This window comes from Puntigrus tetrazona, chromosome 20 (genome assembly GCF_018831695.1).
Source record: "Puntigrus tetrazona isolate hp1 chromosome 20, ASM1883169v1, whole genome shotgun sequence".
NCBI classification, from domain to species: domain Eukaryota; kingdom Metazoa; phylum Chordata; class Actinopteri; order Cypriniformes; family Cyprinidae; genus Puntigrus; species Puntigrus tetrazona.
Genome location: NC_056718.1, coordinates 14799604 through 14821103, shown reverse-complemented (window position 1 = coordinate 14821103; position 21500 = coordinate 14799604). Strand labels below are relative to the sequence as shown.

General features: G+C 38.7%; 3 protein-coding genes across 8 annotated transcripts in view; 1 reads left to right on the top strand and 2 right to left on the bottom strand.

Moving 5' to 3' along the window:
* Positions 1-7013, bottom strand: part of dpf3 (D4, zinc and double PHD fingers, family 3) — a 30528-nt gene extending 23515 nt beyond the window's left edge. For all 4 annotated transcript variants that reach the window (XM_043219333.1, XM_043219334.1, XM_043219335.1 and 1 more), the window contains exon 1: positions 6889-7013. In XM_043219333.1, the coding sequence (XP_043075268.1) occupies positions 6889-6920 (32 nt within the window). In that variant the 5' untranslated portion in view covers positions 6921-7013. The remainder of the gene's footprint in view (positions 1-6888) is intronic.
* A 588-nt stretch (positions 7014-7601) lies between these two features.
* wdr21 (WD repeat domain 21) lies at positions 7602-12571 on the top strand. Of its 3 annotated transcripts, XM_043220443.1 has the most exons (14): positions 7602-7685; positions 7989-8126; positions 8582-8637; positions 8729-8886; positions 9114-9196; positions 9296-9398; positions 9689-9832; positions 9923-9972; positions 10164-10243; positions 10342-10434; positions 10632-10729; positions 11272-11451; positions 11564-11678; positions 11777-12571. In XM_043220443.1, the coding sequence occupies exons 2-14, from the start codon at positions 8020-8022 to the stop codon at positions 12007-12009; spliced, it is 1500 nt and encodes a 499-aa protein (XP_043076378.1). In that variant the 5' UTR covers positions 7602-7685; positions 7989-8019; the 3' UTR covers positions 12010-12571. The 3 variants fall into 3 exon arrangements, with proteins under 3 accessions (XP_043076378.1, XP_043076380.1, XP_043076379.1); XM_043220445.1 differs by lacking the exons at positions 7602-7685; positions 7989-8126; positions 8582-8637; positions 8729-8886; positions 9114-9196 and having other exon boundaries at positions 9693-9832; XM_043220444.1 differs by lacking the exons at positions 7602-7685; positions 7989-8126; positions 8582-8637; positions 8729-8886; positions 9114-9196 and having other exon boundaries at positions 9640-9832.
* Positions 12572-13140: 569 nt separating this feature from the next.
* zfyve1 (zinc finger, FYVE domain containing 1) lies at positions 13141-20364 on the bottom strand. Its single transcript, XM_043219750.1, has 11 exons — positions 18996-20364; positions 17984-18488; positions 17647-17861; positions 17277-17383; positions 16287-16395; positions 16113-16210; positions 15903-16020; positions 15645-15815; positions 15381-15561; positions 14581-14697; positions 13141-14330 (listed from the first exon to the last, which is right to left on the bottom strand). Exons 1-11 carry the CDS (start codon positions 19476-19478, stop codon positions 14098-14100), a joined length of 2337 nt encoding a protein of 778 aa, XP_043075685.1. The 5' UTR covers positions 19479-20364; the 3' UTR covers positions 13141-14097.
* Between the last annotated feature and the right edge of the window lie 1136 nt (positions 20365-21500).

The following is a 21500-nucleotide window of genomic DNA, read 5'->3' as shown; positions in this document are numbered from 1 at the left end:
TCCAAAACAACCGATATCGATATCTGTAATCAAAATAAAAAACAGAATCACTGAATTCCTAAGGTTTACAATTTCTACCCAAAACATCTGTTGAATTCCTGATTCTTTTCACCATCGAAAACCTCCAGATTACATCTACATTTGTTTCCTTCTTCCAGCATCCACCATATTCCACTGCACCCTTTTTCCTGGGCTTCCTGTGAGCATTATTTCCCTGAAGCGACATGCCTGTGCTATCAGCTGGAGACCGCAGGAGTCATTATGTAAGTCGCAGTGACAGAGGCTCGCATTAGAGCGCCCACGACCTGTAGGAAAGCCGCTATCACCATAATCATCAACATGCTCCACTGGACTAAACATCCCTGATGGCTCTCAACTCAAGTTTCCTCTCAGAGCCGATCTATAACTACTTTTCAGCACCTTAAACAAAACCATAACAGCCCCTGGAGATGACAAGCGCTTACCAATGAGCGGTTGATGACGACGGTATCTATCAGCACCATCTTAAGGAGAAAGCTTGTGTGTGGACACCACGCTTCACACAGCCTCCCCCATACAAAATCTCTACTATAAACATACCGTGTGTTCACGGCCTCCTGTATTACACTCGAGGCAAGGACTCCAGTCTACAGAGTGGAGCGGTTATGTAAACAGTTAGACTGGCGTGTTGGAAGACACGTATTCTCTTTGCCACCTCCCTGGAGGCACGAACGAAGAGAGCCTCTTGAAGGTCGTCTTGGAGATCTTCACTCTTTTAATGTCGATTAGTTATGGACTGAGGAGAATAGAAGGGATGCTTAACAAATCTGTTACAGTATTCGATTTTCACAAACTCAAAGAGCTTTAAGCTACTATAGACGATGCATGTTTTTACAAGCGTGTGGTCTGGAAACAGAAGTGTGACTTCGGTCAAGTAAAATCCTTTAACTTTGAAAGTGAAAGGTTAAAGCTGGGCTTCTCGCAGTCTTTGTGAGCTCACCAAAATTGTGGGATGGTGCGACACTGGAATGTTTTAGAGTAAACATTCAGGCAGGTGTCATAACAAGGCATTATGGATTTCGATTCTTCTGTAAGCTGAGAGGTTTTAAAGACACAGACCAGTGCAAAACATCTACATGCAGGATGAATGGACGAAGAAACGGCTTATAACCTGATTTTGCGCAGATTATTCTGTTAAAGAAGTCAATCAGCTAACAAATATCACTGAATTTAAAAAAGAAAGCAAGAAAGAAAAGAGCAAAACTATTTGTTTTAATTGCTTGATTATTCATTCTAAAATATTACTGCAACAATGAAAACATGATTATCTTCATTTAACCAATTACTGGTATAATAACAATAATGATTTTATTTAATTATTTGTTCTTGTTATTTAGCATAATTTCAATTATGTATATTAATACTATTTAATGCTCAATCAATTTGCATAAAATTATTATTACTGTTATTATTAAAAAGAACTAATTTATTGCTTTGTTTTTGCATTTTGACACAATAATAAAAAAATTACTGAACAATAAAAACATTATCTTATTTTTATGAATAATAGTGGTAAATATATATATACATATAATGTTTTGAAAATATACACTGAATGTGTGTGCATTTATATATACACATGATAAATAAAGTACACCTACATATATACGTAAACAAATTTTTTTTTTTTTGAACTGATTAATCACAATTAATTGTTTGACAGCAAAAACTAATAATAGTGCTTCTCACTTGAGAAAAAATTCTGCCACTGATTGTTAAATCCAATATCCCATTTAAAGAATAAATTTACATTCATGCATTTGGCAGAAGCTTTTATCCTTTACATAAGCTTTATTCTTTGAACTAAAAGGATGCTTAAAAAAAATCAGTAGAATATAGGAATAAATAAGCAAAATACACTGCTGAGTATGACCCAAAAGCAACAGACAATATGTTCTCATTGAGGTAGAGCAAAGAAATTAGCTGCAGACTAAACATTTATTCAGTCTTCACACATCCAATTCAAATGCAGTTGTAAACAAGCGTTTTTCTATCAGCCTGTTTCAGCCTCGATGAAAACTGTAAATGAACCTTCTGCACTGAGCCATGTGCTTTGTGCCTGGGCAGCTCTTAGGAAATTAATACCTATTCTTTATTCAACGGAGCAGAGCTGTGGCTCATTCACAGTTTTGTGTGAGGCCCCTTTACTCAGTCAGCGTCTATATTCATATTACTTGAACAACAGGGGTGTCTCCTTTGTGTCTCAAAAGAACATAGCCACACTTCTTAAGGATGTAGAAGATGTCTTTCATATTCAAATGACCCCTTTAGTTTGATTTAATCCGAATGGTCTCTCTAAGGACAGGTGTCCATGAATAATCATTGGCTTAGGTAGGCGTTGCTCAGAGAATCGTTGTTCGTTTTTCAAATACATATGCATACCGTCGCGATAATCAGCGCTGCATTTCAATTAGACACGTGCTTTGTAAACCGGCTCTCCAAATGTGATTAAGCTTTCATTAGTTAACACAGACCAGCACAGAGACGTCTTGTCTCGAAGCACTTCCTAAGGAAGCTTTTCATCAGTGCGAATAAACAAGATCTGCTTTCACCGAAATGCTGTATCAGAATTTTTTCGAATCACTTTCTCATTCCCAAATTTCACTGCAAATGCTACATCACAAGCCCAGATCAAATGATTTCCAGATGAAGTGCCCCGTTTTTTACGTTAAAAGGCAGCAGCGTTTGCCTCAACCAATGGTGGTCATTTGGGGGCGGGGTTTTCTGTGAGGCTCACCTCTAAACCTCTTCGAAACCTCCCACTTTAAAGTAAACCCCCCTCTCTAAACAGAATAAGCATTTTAAGTGAGTGTATGGGTATTTTAAAACAGTCTGTGATGCACCGGAGGATAGGAAGGTGCTGATATGAATAGGGATTTGCCCTCCACAGTGCATGGTGAGAAGAGAGAGAGCGATCCATCACAGTCAGGCTCCTTTCTGTGTGCCTATGGGGAGATGAAGAGGCTGAAAACAGAAGCTGTAGTCTCTCTCTCTCTTTTCCTCTCTCTCTCTGAACACCCAGGGCACTGAGTGCACCACATTCACTACATTCACTCATTACATGCCTGTTAATCCAATTGACCATTAATTACTGGGGCTACGTTTGCCATACCAAAAAGCATTGATCCTCTACAACAGAATTTAGGCATTTAACCATGTAGCTTCGGTTAACTTTAATCATTAATTGCAGGTTTTATTTTTTTAATGGCATATAAAACCATAGCTAGGCTGTTTTTACTGTCATCGGGACCACAGCAATTATCAGTAGACATTGGAGATTTTTAATTTATCAGTATTCCAGTAACTCCAGGGTAAGTTTCTTAAAAAAAATGATAATTCTGTAATTTATTACTCACCCTCATGTCGTTGCAAAACCATTTGTTCATCTTTGGAAGACAAATGAAATCCAAGATTTTTCTCCCCCTCCACAGACAGAAATGTTATCGTAATCGTAATATTATGTAGCTACGAGAATACTCTTTGTGCGCAAAGAATACAACAATGACTTTACTTAAGAATTCTCCAACGGAAGTGACAGAATCGTCATTTTTTAGGTGAACTATACCTTTAATACTGGAAATATATCATTTTCAAAGGTTGGTCGGTGAGATTTTGTAATATTTGTGAATAAGGTAATGCTGCATTGATCAAAACATAGGCCTACAGTAGTGTAACACTGTGAAATATTTTCAGAATTCTAACGTTTGTTTTCTATTTTCAATTCTATTTCTATTTAAAGTAGAATTCCCATCAGTCACTACTCCAGTATTCAGATCTTTCAGAAATCATGCTGAAATCATGTTGAGGCTCAAAAGAGCAGCATTTATTTGACATTGATTCGTTTTGTTTTTTTACATCACTCCTGTCACTTTTGATCAGTTTAATGCATCCCAACAGATTTTTTTTTCTTCTTAATATTACTTATCAAACTTACGCTAGTGTATTATGTTATTTTTCAATATCCTAATAAGCTCTAATCCCCATTCAAAAGCCAAATCATACACAGTTAAACAAACCTGAAGCTTTTACTCACCCACAGATTAGTGTAAGTGTAGAAGATTCCTTTTCTGAAGGTAATTCACATGCAAGTTGTACCCAGAAATTATAGTTTTACGATTTATTATGAATCTCTTTGTAAAACCATGTACGTCTGTAGTGGAAATGCAATGTCTAATTCGGCTCTGCTGTGAACCTCTTTAGTCAGTCTTGAAGAGTTTGAAGCAAATCTAGGCTGTGAGGAAGCTAAACATAGGTGCCCCATCAGACCGCTGTGCTTTCATGATATCACTCACATTCTGAGAGAAACCCCTCAGCGGTGAATAAAGAAAGAGCCTTGAGCGAGAGAGAGGCCAGAAGAGCTTGAAGAAGTCGTGAAGTGTGCAGTTGTCAACCTTGTTAGCAAATACTTAAGTGTCTTCATTTTAAAAAAAAGAAGAGAAAAATAGCTGACGTAAAGGTCTAGACTGTTTGCAAATGGATTACGGAATGAAGAGAGGCATGTCAAATATGCATTCGCTTATTATTTCATGTCCGTAATAAACCATATTGTTTCAGCATACTACTTGCAACAAAAAAACAAAAGAAAATGCTAAACAGGAAAAGGGTTTTGGAGTAGCGGAGTCTATCCCAGCACAAACCCCTGTTCCTGGACACACAAAGACCTCGGGCTCAACGGTGTTTGTAGTGCAGTTGTAATGCGAAAGCAAAATGCATCCAGACAGCGAAGATGGGGGGAGGGGAGCAGGCTAGTGCAAGCGCCTTAACCTAAACCCCACGTATTCACCCCCTCAACGCCCCCTCGATTTATATGAGACGAAACAAACGCAAACCACCTGACCCCGCTCAGACACTAATAAATGAATAGACTAAGTGCTGTTGAACACAGTATATATGGCTGCTCCTTGCTTGAAAACAACACTTGTATTTAACGGGCGGTGGGAAGTAATCTCATTCACAACGAACAAGCAAGCAGACAAGAAACACATTAATTGCCTGGGCAACATAATGAGATTTACAGAGGAAGAAAAAACAGCATTGCCAAAACAGTCAAATTACCCCGAGCAACAGTCTTTGTTAACCAAATCCAGCATTCACAGATTCCTCCATAACACAATAAGGAAAAATGCTGTTTCATAGCAAAGTATTTGGAATAATAGCACCGGGAAGAGGGAAAAACATAAAAGTGCGCTCAGACAGGTGTATATGGCTCTTTTTCCTGCTCCCGGTGACCCCCTGATGTCTTTTTGGTGGGATGGGAGGGGAGCTTTATGTCCCTGATCTGGAGCAGATGGGGCTCCGTCTCTTGCCCACTGACATCTCTGCGGCTAGTCATCGGAACAGATGGGTACTGAGGGATCCTGGGATATTGCTAATCTGCTCCACCACAGCATTTAGAGATGGTGCATCCCCCTCAGTGTACACACTTACATCGACAAATCAGCTTGAGTTTGAATGGAGATGAATCACTGAAGCAACTATGATTTAGCCTGGTATGAATCCAAAGGTGTAATGCAACCTCTTTTTTTAAGAAGGCACCAGATGCAATCCCGGCTCACTTCTTTGCAAGATAAGACATGACCAAATAAAATAAATACATTTGTAAATACTGCAGTTACTCATGCAATATGATACACGTGTTATAAAACATGATTAGATATTGCATATATGTATAACATATATTATATAGCATGAGTATTTTCTTTATTTTGAACGCCTGCAGAACTACGAATACGCCAATTACTATGCCATGAAGGAATTGGTGATTATTAGACATCACGCTTGAAGTAAATCATTTCTTCCTCTCCATCAGATATTTAAAACCAATTCCTACAAAGTTTCACATCGGAACTACTTTAAACCTAAATGTATTGACAAATGCCAGTAATAAGGGCAGCCTTAAAGCACTAATAAATGTAATGTAATAGAAACTGGAATTCTGTCACATGCGTTTCAACAGACAGACGACAGAGAACAGGACAGGAATGCCATTGTTATTCATCGCTTATCTCTTGACTTCATATTGTCAGCCTGTTTTTTATATTACTATAATATATGAGATATGCGAAGCAAATGTCAATGTACATTAAACAATATCCGATGCAATGTTTACTGAAACCAAAGAGCTGGATTCAACTCAAAGCTGTTCGTGCGACAGAGAAACTTATCTAATGAATTCGCACGGAAAATGAACATATTTCTTATTTTACTCGTTCTGCAACTTGCCACTTTTCAATTCCCAACGTGAACGTGACAGCGGGGTCTGTCAGTCCTCCATAGGCCACAACGGGGAAATTATCCGATGCCTTCTTATAGGTATTTTTTTAAAACGATAACGCAGCCGTATAACGAATTCACTTCTGAATCTTTAAACGGTCGTTTTATGTTATGGGTTGTTTCGCGTGGCATGCAGCGCGCTCGTGTAGTCATATGACAGCTCATCCCGACAGATTTCATATATGGCCAAGGCTTTATCTAGGTGTCCTGCAAAGAAGTCAACGGAGTCTGTAACGTTACACTCTCTAAGCATTGCATCCGAAATAATGCTGCACTAACACTGATCCTCGGAGGCTGAATGCTGAGACACACATATCGCACATTTGCAGAACGAACATCCGAGCACAATACTTACAGCGTATTTACATTTGTGTATAGCGTTGTACATTTCACAACCACACAAAGACAAACTACATGGATTAAACAGTTATTCGTTTGGGACAGAATTCCTTGAAATACAAAATGCACGCTCCCGCACGGTCCTATTTCGAGACTCCATTTGCACCCACGCGCTAAATCATGCGGAATAGAGCACATTATCGAAAACGAGCGAAAATAATGTTTATAATTACTTACGCTTTCAGCGGATTCTGAATGACAGTCGCCATTTTGCCACACTGTAACCCAATATTCCAAATCTCTGAGTTCTTTGGGAACCTTGTGAAAGAAAAGCAACCAATACCGACCTCAGTGTCCGGCAGTCTGGCCAATACAATACTAGGAATCAGAAACTGGGCGTGGCTTCCGAGAGCTGTCAAAATTATAAAAATTATTTCAACGCCTTTACTTAGACTACTTTTTTTGGAAGTTGAAAAAATAAAGTAGCGCTATTTATGCAAACTGCATAGGTTCAGCAACGGAATGACAGCCTCCTGTAGCCTTTAGAAAAATAGCATTCATCTGTCAGTTTTAACTAGATTTTTATTTTCATTATATTATTGCAGTTTGATTACAACTTGATTACTGTGCTTAGTGATTTACATAGGGGCTATTTTAAATGTAAACATTTCATTTAATTCATTAAACGCTAGTATATATGGTAAACGTAAATAAACGAGTATGCACGTTTGTACATATCTTATTTTATCTGTTTTTCCTTTAAAATATAAATACATACAACGATAATTAATATGTATATAATATGAATATATTATTATAACCTTATTATATTTTTCTTCATCCCTTTAGCTTCGTGTATGTTTCTGTACGTCAACGAGACAGCCTCTATGACATGATTGACAGCTCACCATCCAGTCAAATTACTTCAATATCGCAAAGTCTCAGGGTTCCACCAATGAACAGTAAGGAGGCGGGAGTTCCCGGTGTCATGAGGAAGAAACAGGAAGAAGTAAGCACGAGTGCATGTTTATGAGGTAAGTTTAATTTGACTCTCCTTTTGCATGAAGTTTACAAGTTATTTCAGCGATCAATCAATGTATGAACGCGAGTTCTTTTCTGAGTAACCGTTAACATAAACGTGCCGGGCACGTTCGTGTTCATAATGGAAGTCTTAGCATGTTAGCTTCTTGTCCATAGCAAATCAGTGTTCTTCTTCACTGTTCAGTTTCTAAATAATGCTCAAAAAGTTTGCACTGTCCTTCATATGTGCTAAATCCGTTAATTAATACACAATTTTACCTATTTACGTATTTATATAAGACATTAACTTTTTTAAGATAATACTGACATGACTCCTGAGAAGTAAAAATGAAGCGGGGAAACTGGCGATCGAGTGGCAGGGACCGTCACCGACACCATAATCAGTCACAGTGGAGGGGCAGACACCGTTCAGCCCATGATGAGCAGGATTATAGGTAACTGACACACACCGAGTCTATAATTTTTTCACCTAGACACACCTGTGAATGAAAATGATGTCATTCACTCGCCCTCATGTTGTTGCAAATCTGTCTCATTTCTTCTGTGGATCACAAAAGGTGTTGTCAAGCAGAATGAACGCCTCAGTAATATTATCTTTCATTGTGTGGACAAATGGTGCAGTTCAAGTGAATGCTGTCATTCAGAATTACGTCTGCATTCATGTTCCACAAAGGAAAGTCATACTGGTTTGAAGCAACATGAGGGTAAGCCATTTCTTTAAAGAAGAATACGCATTCCTAATCAGCACATGCTTTCATACAAAGGTATTGAGACCTAAAGTGAGTGATTTTTCCAGTTCAGTTCCTTCCAGTCAGATGTTAGTTGGGTTATTTTAGGTTAGGCTTGTATTTAACTTTAAATTAGCCATTAACTTTATTCATTCTTCTAGTTCTGACAGCGCAGCAGGTGACGCAAGTTCATCCTCGGCATCCTCGTCTGCACCAGGTCAACTTTTATTTACATTTTCTCCCTTTATGTCTTTTTGTCATGACGGTCCAAAAGGATTCAACTAACCGTTAACCGTTATTGTTTATAGAGTTGCCAGGTTTCTACTTTGACACAGAGAAAAACCGCTACTTTCGTTTGTTGCCTGGGCACAACAACTGTAACCCTCTGACAAAAGAAGAGCTTCAGAAAAAGGAGGAGGAGAAAAAGAGATCAGCACTGCTGGCAGAGGATGATGGTCCTAGGAAGGTTAATTGGGGGATTACTAAATATGTTCTCTAGCTGTATGTAAATGTAGTTTATAAGGACATCCATCACTGCTTGTATTGCATTTTTGAACTGAAACTGTAAAGTTCTTAGAAATCTATCAATGTTTTATGAACAAGCATACCTTCAGTAGCTGGATGAGTTTGTTGGTAATAAATCATTTTATTAATATGCTTCACTTTCTCCTTGTTTCTCCCTGATATGTTCAGAAAGCTCCCAGGATTGGGCTAAATTCTGCGTTGCTGTTACAGAAGAGACATCTGGGTCTGCTGCCCCCAAGCTCCTATTCTAGGTATGACATAAAATATCTTATGGATGCAACTTTTTTTCTGAAAGTAAAAAAATCGGATGCAAAAATGAATGCGATTCCAAGGGTGTTCTCATTTTGCAGGTTGATCCATGAAGTGAAAGTCAGCGGGATGCAGCGTCACAGGCTGGAGGTGCAGAGCTCCAACTCCACCAGCCCGAACACAGATAACTTCCATCTTATTGTTGTAAGCCTCTCATTTATTGGAAAAACTTGAAACTTGGTTTCTGAGGCAATTCGGTTAATTTAAATGCGTTCTCGGTGGAAAAACATCATGGCGAGGACAGGCAACTTGAGAACAGTCGAACCATTTGTGGGTTACTCTTTGTTTTCATGGAAATGGATTGCTGGCAGGTGTTACTGGAGGTTTTGGCCTCCAGTTGTCTGTTCTTTGAAAAGCTAGCAGAAGGAAGATTAAGTTTTGGCAGTCTGTCTTGTGTTTTCCTTTTTTTTTCTTCTCTGGATGCATCTTATTAGGCAGATTCAGCTTGTGAGCGCGTATTCACAGTAAATGATGTGTCACATGGAGGCTGCAAGTATGGCATTATGAATTTCCACGGCTGCAGAAAAGGCTCTCTGTCGGTGGAGATGTGCGATAACCTTTATTTCACGAACCGCAAGGTAACCAGGGGAATTTAAAATGAATTCCTTTCACCAAAAATAAGATGTTTTATAGTACTGAAAACTATTTCCTTTTTAATTTTGTTTCAGGTGAACTCTGTGTGCTGGGCATCTGTGACGCATACAGACTCTCATGTTCTGTATCCTTCAAACATTTTAGATGCTAAAACATAATCTTTATTTTTATGCTAATTTTGAAACTAATGTGGTGTCCAGGATTTTTTTTTATTTCTTTTTACTTGCATAGTTACTCTATTAATGACAATTAAACAAATGAAATCGTCATAAACATCTCTAATTGATGAGGAAGTGTTTCTTGACCACCCTTCAGGTTGTGTTTGGTGGGCATTTCTCAGACCCCAGGCTGTGTAAGCTTATTACCTGCTTCTCTTTTCAGCAACTTCAATCCAGGTGCAAATCTTTTCCTTTTGGGTTTCCCACATTCTTAAATTAAAAACACTTTTTATTTGTTTTTCGCTTTATTAAACCGAAATGACTTTTTATATCAGATCAGCCAGGGATGCTGTGCAGTTTTAAGATCTCCACAGCTTGGTCATGTGCATGGTGCCTCAACCCACAGGCCGATAAAACCTTTAGCACTGGTGAGTTTGTATGTGTATCTGCAATATGCTGCTGGAAAGAAAATTATGCTCACCATGGTTACATTAATTTAACTAATAATACAGTAATATTGCAAAATATAAAAATTGACAGTTTTTATATATTGCATATGTGTATATATGTGTGTGTGTGTGTAATATTTTTCTTATTATTATTTTTTTTATTTACATATACCTAGGCCTTTCTCGACGTGTGATTGTGACGGATGCTGTGACTGGACGTAGAGCGACGTACCTCGCAGGCAGTGATGTTCTAGCTCAACAGTTTGCCCTGAGGGTGAGAAAAGAACAATGTGGTTTTGTTTTTTGTTTTTGGCCATGGCAAAGTGGTAGTGCACATGCTTGGAGTCTGTTATGAATGCTTGTGTAATTGTAATGCTGCATTCCCACTAAATTTGAGAAAAAGTCTAAGTTGACAACACACACTACAATAGAGTGGTAAAGGGTAAAAGTGACCCTTCGGTAAAGGGACAGCTCACCTAAACATTTTATTTGTCATTAATTAATCACTCTCATTTAGTTCCAAACCTGAAAAACAGAATACAAATTAAGATATTTTTGATGAAATCCAAGAGCTCTCTGGCCCTGCATAGACAGCAGCACAATTCATACATTCAAGACCAAGATAGATAGTAAGGATATTGTTAAAATAGTCCATGTGACATCAATGGTTCAAGATTAATTTTTGTGCGGAAAGTAAATCAAATAACAACTCTATTCAAAAATTCCTCCTCTTCCTAGTGTGATGAGAGTAGCATGCTCTTAATAGCTTATGCACGTGAGCAAAGATATCTGTGTGACCCTCTGTGCGTATTTTAGGCTCCCGTGCTGTTCAACGGCTGTCGCTCAGGAGAGATCTTCAGCATAGACCTGCGTCAGCGTGACAGGGGTCGCAGTCACGGTTGGAAGACCAGCCGCTTCTTCCAGGAGTCAGCCATCACCTCGGTCCAACTGCTACAGGATGAGAACTACCTCCTCGCTGCTGACATGCTGGGCAAGGTCTGTCTATGATAAACACCACAGACCACAGACCATCATTCTGTTAATGACAATTTAGAGCACTGAATTATTAATGTATTTCTATTACCCCCTCCACATTGTCGCTAAACAGATAAAGCTGTGGGACATTCGTGTCAAGCGGTCCATCAAACAGTATGAAGGCCACCACAATGAATATGCCTATCTACCCATTCATGTCAATGAACCAGAAGGATTGTTGCTTGCTGGTATATCTTTTTTTTGTTGTTGTTGTTTGTTTTAGTCGAACCATAATTTCAGTGCAGTTCTATCACAACTTATAACGCATCTTGTGTGCCGTTTGCAGTGGGTCAGGACTGCTACACCCGTCTCTGGAGCCTCCACGACAGCCGTCTCCTCAGGACCATCCCTTCACCTCACCCTGCAGGGAAAGACTCGATCCCAAATGTGGTGTTTTCCTCCCAGCTGGGTGGTAGTAGAGGACTTCCTGGACTCCTTATGGCTGTCCGTCACGATCTGTACTACTACTCTTACAACAAAGACTATCAGGACGGTCTAACACTAGAGAGTCAGTGCTAACATTTGCCATATAAAAACACAGACTGCTGTGTCTTACTGTCTTACTGACCAAAATGTTGCCATTTTACCATTTGCCTATAGTTTTTCTTTTTCAGTAATATTCTAGATTAGACTGTGATGGATTCAGAATACTCCGTATCCATTATATCATCAATGGATACATTTTTGGAAAAGTTTATTGGATATAAGATTTAAACTATAGTTACTTGAAACATACCTCCTAAAAGTGCAATTTCATGTCATGTTGTTTTTCTGGAAATATTTGAATTGAAATGTGCTGGGGGGAAAAAAGGAGGGCAAGGCATTCTTCAATTCAAAATAAATCTAAAATCTTTGTTTCCGTGAGTTTAATTCAAACCCCAACATGAATTTAATGTTTTATTTGTTTTTGTCCATAAAATGAAAAACAACATTGAAACCCATTGATTTTAATTTCATGTACTTTCTGTACAAATATGCATTTACACATTTTTATATTGAAGCCACACTCTTAGAGGTACTCAAGTTTAATTTAATTGGCATACAAGGTGCAAAGAACATAAAATGATATTCGTGTTTCTTATGTCTGTGTCAATCATGTTCGCGTCATCCACACATAATGCCTCACTGAGTCTACAATAACCTGATTCTACATAATGAGTTTTTGTTTGGCCAAACAAACTTAAATGATCAGTGTTCAGAACACATACCTGGGGCAAAATAAAAGCAACTACCATATGATAACATGAGATTTATGTAGATTGGCGTCTCGTTTGACATACTGCAGAGCCACTTCATTTGTGTGGTTTCAACATGGCTTTGTGTTAACACTCCACTTTTTTGGAAATGGATTCATTCTCCAATTGCCCTGAAGTTGATGAGATGAGTTTTACCGTTTTTGAATCCATTCAGCCGATCTCGTTGTCTGGTGTTAGCGCTTTTAGCATAGATCATTGAGTCCAATTAGATCAGCAGCATCGCATTTAAAAATGACCAAAAGGTTAGATATTTTTCCTATTTAAAACTTGACCCTTCTGTGGTTATATTGTGTACTAAGACCAGGTGTAGTGATATTACTCTTTGGTCATTTTTGAAAACAATGCTGCTGGTCTAATTGGATTCAATGATCTATGTTTAGCTAGGCTAAAAGTGCTATCGTCAGACCCGGATATCAGTTGAATGGATTCAAAAATGGTAAAACTCAACTTATTAACTCTGGGGGAGTTGGAGAATGAGGCTATTTCCAGAAAAAAAAGTGGAGTGTTCCTTTGAGTCACTACGCAGTTCGATTCTGCAACAGTTGTAGTGATTCGTTCAAAAGGTCAGTTTTTTAAAAATATCAAACGAAAACGTCCTGCTCGAATACACACATTTAAAATAAATGATAAAGAAGTATTTTAATTATACTGAACAACATCTGATAAGTTTTGCATGATCGTGCCAGATCTGTTTCATAACAGGCAGCAAATAATAGAGACAAACAGGAATTAATCTAAAGTCTACACTAGGGTTTCGCAGAGGGTAAAGGAATGCAAAACAATATGGATAACCTTGTGTTTCAAAATAGGTAAAAGCAAATGAACAGGACAGTAAACACTATTACTGCTTGTGCACCGGTCTATGTATCATGTAGAGGCCATATGTTAGCTGCCTTTACCCACAGGAAAATTCTTACAGAAATGGAACGGACCTAATTATGTTTTGCACCTTTAATAATGTTTAACGCTTTTTTTCTGCCATGTTTAAACCCATTCTGTGTGAATTTTCCTAAAAACGTTCATTCCAACGTTCCATCTGGGCCTGCCCACAGGTAACGTATTGCATGGTAGACAAAGGATTGTCGAGGGTTTGACAGATTTATTTCCTTGCTGGATTTAACCTTTAAAAAAGAAAACGTGTAGGCCATTACATATGTTAAACTGTGAACAGCTTATGTAAAGCTGAGGAGCATGACGTGAATGAAGTGTTAGGACAAAAAGCAGAGATGTTCCTCTCAAACAATCATTCGTTGGTTCTAGAGCAGCGCTTTTTTTTCCCCTCTCGACCCGTCCTGAAGCGCTGTGGCCATATACGGGGGTGTCTTATAACGCAGAGTGATGTTTTGTTCTGCTAGAGCTCTCCGGATTTCTGGTTGCAGGTGATGCACACCCGCACAGGATGGTCCCAGCCCCTGGAGGGCACGGCCCGGCGATCAGGGGAGCAGTCGTTACATACTCCTTGTCCACATGCACGGCAGTGATGAATAGAGAGACGGGCATTAAACTCACGCTGGCACTGATGGCAGCAATGGATGTCTTGGTCAGGGACCCAATATGCTGGACGGGCGGCGTCTTTAACCAGACCTAGTAAACATATTTGATCATGTATATATGCTGAGATATTCCTGCGGAAGTACGTAACTTATGAAAATAACGTGCTTAATACTAAAAATCACAGAAGAGGTTACTTGAACAAGCCAAATGTTTATTATTAGTTAGCATTATAACGGATTGATACTTAACTGCATTTCCGGTGTGCATTTATATTAGTATTGGGATACTGCCATGTTAACAATTTTTATTTTATAGGCTCCTAGAAGAGAGAAGAACTCACCAAGAGGGATGTCTATAGCAGTGACTACCGCTCCTAATGTGTTCTGGACAGCTTCTCCCACCTTCCTGGCAATCAGAGTCCCACCTTGCTCCTCTTCCAGCGCTGCATCCAATAATTCTGTGTGAAAACAGTTACAGTATGATATATATATATTACACACACACATATATATATATATATTATATTTACTCATTCTGTTTATGTTCATTATTATGTATATACACACATATACAGTGGTGGTCAAAACAACACTTGGCATATTTCAGAGGATTCAGTTGTTTTTGTTGAAAGAGCCATTACAATACCCACAAAACAATCTTTTGCCCTGAACTACCTGCGAAGAAAGGAATCTCTTGAAATATTGAAAATTGTAAACTGGCCCTCTCTAAGTCTGGACTTTACCCACATTGAGCAATTTTTTGGGTGCGAGTTGGAAAATAAACTGGACAGATCTATTATACATTTAAAGAAAAGCCTTTGGCTTGAGTTGCAGAAGGCACCAGATAACATTAGTGTTCAAGTTCTCAGAAAATGTATTGACACTATGCGATGTGCTGCTGTAATTGCTGCAAAAGGTTGACGATACAAAATAAGTTGATATAAAGTTAAAAGTGGATAAAATCAGTACCAGCAACTCGTATTTGTCGTGCTCATAGCAACTGTCTCCATGTTCCATGAACATTATCAAATGAAATCATGTTTTTGAGGTCAGTAAAGGTCGATCTTTTCAGATCTGTCAGGTGCTTTAAGTATTTTGGTCACCCCCCTCTCTCTCTCTCTCTCTCTCTATTCTGAGATACCTTCTGGGATTCCTCTGTTTTGAAAGCAGGCATCACAGACTCGCACAGGCGCCAGGCCCCAACCTCTCTCAGGGACCGGCCGTGTCTTAGAGGAGCAGCCATCACAGAAACCATCTCCACAAGCCCGACAGTGGTGCTTTGTATCATTATCTTGGAATTCCACTCCACAGTTTTTGCATCTCTGGAAAAAGTTTGCGTTTTAGAGAAGACTTGACTTCATTAAAAAAGCCACATTAAAATTGCCTAGCTAGCATTAAAACTCACAATAATGAGAGAATTGGGCTTCCAGTAAGTAGGGGCAATCTGGTCTGTTAACCAGGCAGTGACGGCTTTGGCAGGCTTGACGCTCAGCTCTGAAACAGACTGAGCCATATAGTTCACACCATCGAGCAGCCTCTGCGCAGCATTGTTGTTGTCCTTCAGGAATCCGTCGGACTGAGACGTAAATGGAAAAGTAAACAAAGCTCGTTCTTTTTGCTTTTTAAACATTGATACATAGAATAAACTGCAGATCACTCTCACCCCTGGCCAGACATGCTGGATCTCGGTACGAACCACTGTATCAACAGGGTCCTGGTTCCCATACCAGTACTGCCTACTTCTATAGATCACCGAACAATTTGGACACTCGATCACATATCTGCAAAGGGAAAAGCCAAGCTTAATCCTGTCCCTCTAAATGAACTGAACCAAATGGACCTTTACCAGATAAAATTCAATAGCATGACTCACCCGGACCAGGCGTATATGGCCAAACCAAACCATGGTGAGTCAGAGGATGCCGTCGTCTTTGGAACCACAATCACCTCTTTGCCACTCTCATAACAAGCCTGGAATAGCAGGTTTACACACATAATGTCAGACCCGGACGATCACAGAGCATGTGTTTCATTGTTTATGTCCTACCTTGCAGGTATAGATGCGATTATCATAGTGGACTGAATAGCGACAGCGGTGTTTAGCCTCATGCTCCACACCCTCTCTCAGGTGATTCATGCTGTTTTTACAGCCTGAGCTACAAAAGAAAAACAAAGTATTTGAATTACATTTGTTTTTCAGAACAGAAACAGAGGGTGTAAAAGCGAGGAATGTTCCTTCTGCATTACAAGCATAAAAACTAGTATAGTCAAACGTCTAATTACTAGTTTAGCCATCTTGTGGAGCCATACAAATAACTCCTTTGAACCGGATCTTTTAAATGACCCAAATCAGTTCTCATGTATGTACATTACACTGGTAGTTAAAATATTCAGTTTGCATGCTTAAATATTGCTCAGGGACCCTTCAGAGCATGCTCTCTATATTTTTTTTATGTTTGAATTAACATTTGAATAGAATAGGCCCACATGGAAATGCAGAATTTAAACATTAACATAAAATGCTCTGAAGTTACTATATTTAATTTCCTTTTCACCCATCGGAATCAGCATTATGATACCATAAAAACAGTCACAGATTCCATATTAATCTGAACAAAATTGCTAAAATAATAAAAATAATAATAAAAATTTGGGGTCAGTAAGATATATTTTTAAAGAAAGAAAATTTATATTCATTAAATGCATTAAATTGACCAAAAGCGAAAGTCAGGGTAATATCTGGTGAATATTTAGCATTCCATCACAGACGGAAAAATGCATTTTAAAATATGCTACAATAAAAATAAACAAAAAATTCAATTGTAATCATATTTCATAATATTACTGTTCGTACTCTATTTTAAATTAAATAATAATTGATTTTGCACACTTAAGAGGCTATTTACAAAACAATAATAATTCATAAAGCCCCCCAACTATTGAACAGCAGAGAGCATGTTCTTCTAAGTGTTGCTTTAAAAATATGAAACAGATTTGAAATCAGTAGTGAAGTGATTCCTGAGATGTGAAGACTTACCCACAGCTGAGGCAGATGCTGGAGCAGGTAAAGTATTCATCTGGAAAAAAAGAGTTGCTTGCCAGATGCTCATCAGGAATCTCTCCACTGAAGCACTCACTCAGAGCCTGGAGAAGAGGAGCTTGATCAGCCACACAAACTACTGTACATTACAGCTGATAGCTAAAAATGTCCTTTGGAATATGTTAAAGCCAGATTTGTAAATAGCCATGTAAAAAAAACAAGCCACTTTAGTAGCTCAAAAAGTAATGTTTTTTTTTTTTTTTTTTTTTTTTTTTTTTTTTTTAGAATAAAGTAGTTGAGAACATTTCAAACCAACTCTTCCACCCTTTCATTTGATGAGCTAAAAGTGGTTATCAACGAAAAATACCTGCAAGGCTTTATAGATGACCCCAGCAGACCGTGGAGATCGTGTAGTGTTATTATCTAACTGCTGCTCCACGCTGCGCAGAAGACCACTGAAGTCAGTCGGAGGGTTGTGGGTCCGAGTGCCCCGGTACTGAATAGAGCTGAATGCTTCCGGAAAGAGGCCAAGTTTTCTAAAGCGTTCCTGAAGAAGCCGCTCGGCCGACTCTGATGGCTTGTCTACAGTGTGTGCAAAAGATAGGTATTACGCTTTTATTACTTAGCTTACCTTATCTTTCAGTGTCATTCCTAACATATTGTTGGGTAAAACGGCAGCAAAGTATAAACCATCCAAAACTGACCTGAGCCTAATAACTTGGTGTGGACAGTCTCATGGAAGATTATTACAGCAGGACCCAAAGTCGAAAGGGGCACATCCAAACCACAGCGTGCTGTTGTGGCTTTCAGCTCTTTTGTGAAATGTTTTAGATACGCGTCTGATGCATCTCCAAGAAACTTGAAAAGATCATCGTGAAGCCGGTCAGCATGTGTCCGATAGATGACGAGATCAGAGACGGCAAGCACCTTCAGGAGAAGGCGGGTCCGCTGTCCTTGGTTAGTTCCCGCTCCCAGGAGTCCCTCTGTGTCAACAACCACCACCCTGTGGACAGGGTCCAGTGCGGCCCAAACCCCAACGGTGCAGGAATCCTGGGTTGGAGATGTCTTGAAAACTTCACGGCCCAAAAAGAAAGTGTGATTGAGAGTGTGAGATTTGCCTTCTCCAGTGTTGCCGAAAATGGACACCACCTTCAAGAGCTCTTCAGGCCTGCAGCCCAAGTTTCTCACAAACTCCTCCTCATCCTTCACCTGTTCAAGTTGTGTAAATAACACGTTTTTTTTTTAATTCATTATCATGTTTATTTTGCATAAAATCAAAATGTATAATATTATTATTAATCAAAATGTTGTATTAAAAAAATGTGTGTGTGTGTGTGTATATATATATATATATATATATATATATATATATATATATATATATATATATATATATATATATATATATATATAAATTTAATTTTAAATATTTTTTTAATTTAATAAAATTTCATATATATATATATTTTTAAATATATATATATATATATATATATATATATATATATATATATTTATTATTTTATTTATATTTTTATAGAATATTTACAATTAAATTAATTATAATAAATATAATACGAATTCGTTTCTATTTGCGAAATCAATTTCCGTTTTTTTTTAATTGCCTTCATAATGAACACCCGTTCATCGCCACTCAACCAATCAAATTTGAGGACCAGAACTAACCGCTGTATAAAACGGGAAAAGCTGACTTACCTGCATATCTTCCTTTTCATCCACTAAAAGAAAACTGATGACTTGCTCCAGTTTAGCTTTCAATGCGTCCAGCTGTTCATCTCCAGTGCTGCAGTTCTTCTCCGCGGGTTTCGAGGGAGGGTAGACGGTGAGAGGGTGCTTTCTTTTGCTCACCCCGCTGTGAGTCCGCTTCTGACAGTCCAAGCACAGGTTGATTTTACATCCCTGGCAGCGGACCACTGCTCTCAGGCGACCCCCGTTCGGAACGCCCCCGTCCCCTTTGCACGAGTCGCAGTAGGGTACGTGTCCAGGTGAGATTCGGATCCTGTCGTGGTTCCTCATGCGCTCCTGACGGTGGAGCTCCAGCTCGCAGCGGGCGCACTGGAGGCTGCCGCATTCGTCGCACTCGAAGGCGGCCTCGTCGGAGCCGCCGCAGGCGTAACTCTCCTGACAAACCAGGACGCCGTTCACCCCCTTCTCCACCGACGAGCCCTGACTGCTCATTATACGCCTAAATGTAACCGCGAGGTAGCGAACCGAACGGAAGCGACCGAATTTAAAGTACTAAAACAAAATATACTGACTCGATATTCCTTTAAAGTTGCACCAACTACAGAAGAGACCAACCTAGGAGTACAATCAACAAGAGAGCTGAGATATAATGCCTCAAACTTGACGCATTTGAGATTTTAAACAAAATATCTTACTCGTTGAATTTCATTGGAATTCGAAATGTGATGTCAAAATTATGACACTGGCTTAAAATCAAATATTCAATATGAACTATAAATAGATCAGTTGACATCCGTATAGCACTGGCACTAGGTCAGACTTGTCTAGCTCTCTGGTTGATTTTTTTAAAGTGATCAATCAGTCTAAAGTGTCTAAACTTACAAACTACGAGCGACAACAATCGACGTGTATTTATTGGCAGATGTAAACACTAAGAAAACAGCTACATTCGGGTGGTGTTATCGTCCTGGGCTTTGTTACTCAAGCTAGCTAAGCTTAGCATACGTGTCTGTAAAAACACCTCAAATTTCAAAGACTACAAATACTAGGGGGTTAGAAATATGACTAATGCGGCTGAATTAATAGTTGTTTAGTATCGTACAGACTGTCCTTAAAGTATGTTCACCCAACAACACATTGATCAACCCAGCTTTGACCGAACAAAACAAGCTGATTTCGAGCCAGAATCACACCGCAGTCTTCATCAAACAAGCTGCTGTATTCCCTGAAACATCGCACACGACAACGACCCTTTGATAAACGCAAAATAATAAGCCGGTTGATGTCAAGATAAGTGTTTTTCCCCACCAGCTTGTAAAATGATTCCCCTCCCCGGTAGATTCGGGCGAATGTTGTTGCCAGGTCAGATCAGCTGATCGGCTTGTTTTCACTGGAGCGGAAGTAGAAAGTTACCAACCGCAATGCCAGATGGGAAACGGAGTCTATTAGCCACAAGCAGTATTTACTTGTAGGAGGTAGCAGGAAAGTCGGTGTGGACAGAGGTCAAAACAAGATTGTGCAAAAGGAACACATGAGGGGACAAAATGTCTTCCTGTTGTGTATTCCCGTCTGAAAAAGTGCTTTTTAGTGCACTTCAAATCTTAGTGTTTTAAACTGTACTTGTACCTGCTGATATTAACCCTGTAGCTGTCGCCCCCATTTTTGTACTTAGATGTGCAGGTGCATTATCCAAACTTAAATTGTATTTTGTAATTTAAAAAAATAATAAAATTGTAATATAACCAGAAATTATCTTTTTGTAGTAATACAATAAAATGGTTTTCACAGGATGAATGTTAATGTTTCAAGCATTCAGCTGATGTATAATTTGATTTCTAATGCAGTATTTTTTTTTTGTAGTTCACTCTCTATATAGACCAAAATATGAAAACACGTTAAGTAGGCTAACTTCTTTTTTTTCTTCTTTTTTTTTTAATACTATGTATTAAGCTATTAGGCCCAGTTTCACAGACATGTGTTAGACTAAGCCAAGATTAGGCCATAGCTCAGTTAAGACATTTAAGTAATTTTTATAAACCTGTTTAAAAAAATGCAAACATTATTTTTGGTGAGCATATTGAGACAAAGCAAGGGCACTGATATATTTTAAGATAAGTCAGGGGAAATGTTTTCAGTTGAAACACCTCAGACTTGCATCTTAGTCTGCCTTGTCTATAAAACTGGGGGTTAGACTTTCATTTAATTGGCAAATGGCAGGCTATAAAAAATATAATACAAAAAGTACCCTAAAGGTTAAACGTCCTTGTGTTCGTTTTCACAAAGATGAAGCTGTTAGTCACTTATCATTAGTAAATACACCACCTTCAGGAACAGATACAGAGTATTACAAAATGATACATGCTATAGAACCTGCATATACAGAAAACCATTATTTTACAGTACATTTGGACTATTTATTTTAAAAATAAGCATTTACTGAACTGACTGTCTGGCCTTAATTGTTATCGACGTAAAATGAAAAGAAACGGCTTTCATGCTTAAAGGGTCGATTAA

Bases quoted from the DNA above. Each gene is read 5' to 3' on its own strand.
- wdr21 (XM_043220443.1), top strand. From the start codon at position 8,020: ATGAAGCGGGGAAACTGGCGATCGAGTGGCAGGGACCGTCACCGACAC. The intron at 8,127-8,581 runs GTAACTGACACA...TCATTCTTCTAG, and splicing joins CATGATGAGCAGGATTATAG to TTCTGACAGCGCAGCAGGTG. The intron at 10,435-10,631 runs GTGAGTTTGTAT...ACATATACCTAG, and splicing joins CGATAAAACCTTTAGCACTG to GCCTTTCTCGACGTGTGATT.
- zfyve1 (XM_043219750.1), bottom strand. From the start codon at position 19,478: ATGAGCAGTCAGGGCTCGTCGGTGGAGAAGGGGGTGAACGGCGTCCTG. The intron at 18,489-18,995 runs GTAAGTCAGCTT...CAACTTGAACAG, and splicing joins ATGAAAAGGAAGATATGCAG to GTGAAGGATGAGGAGGAGTT. The intron at 17,862-17,983 runs GTCAGTTTTGGA...CACACACTGTAG, and splicing joins CACCAAGTTATTAGGCTCAG to ACAAGCCATCAGAGTCGGCC.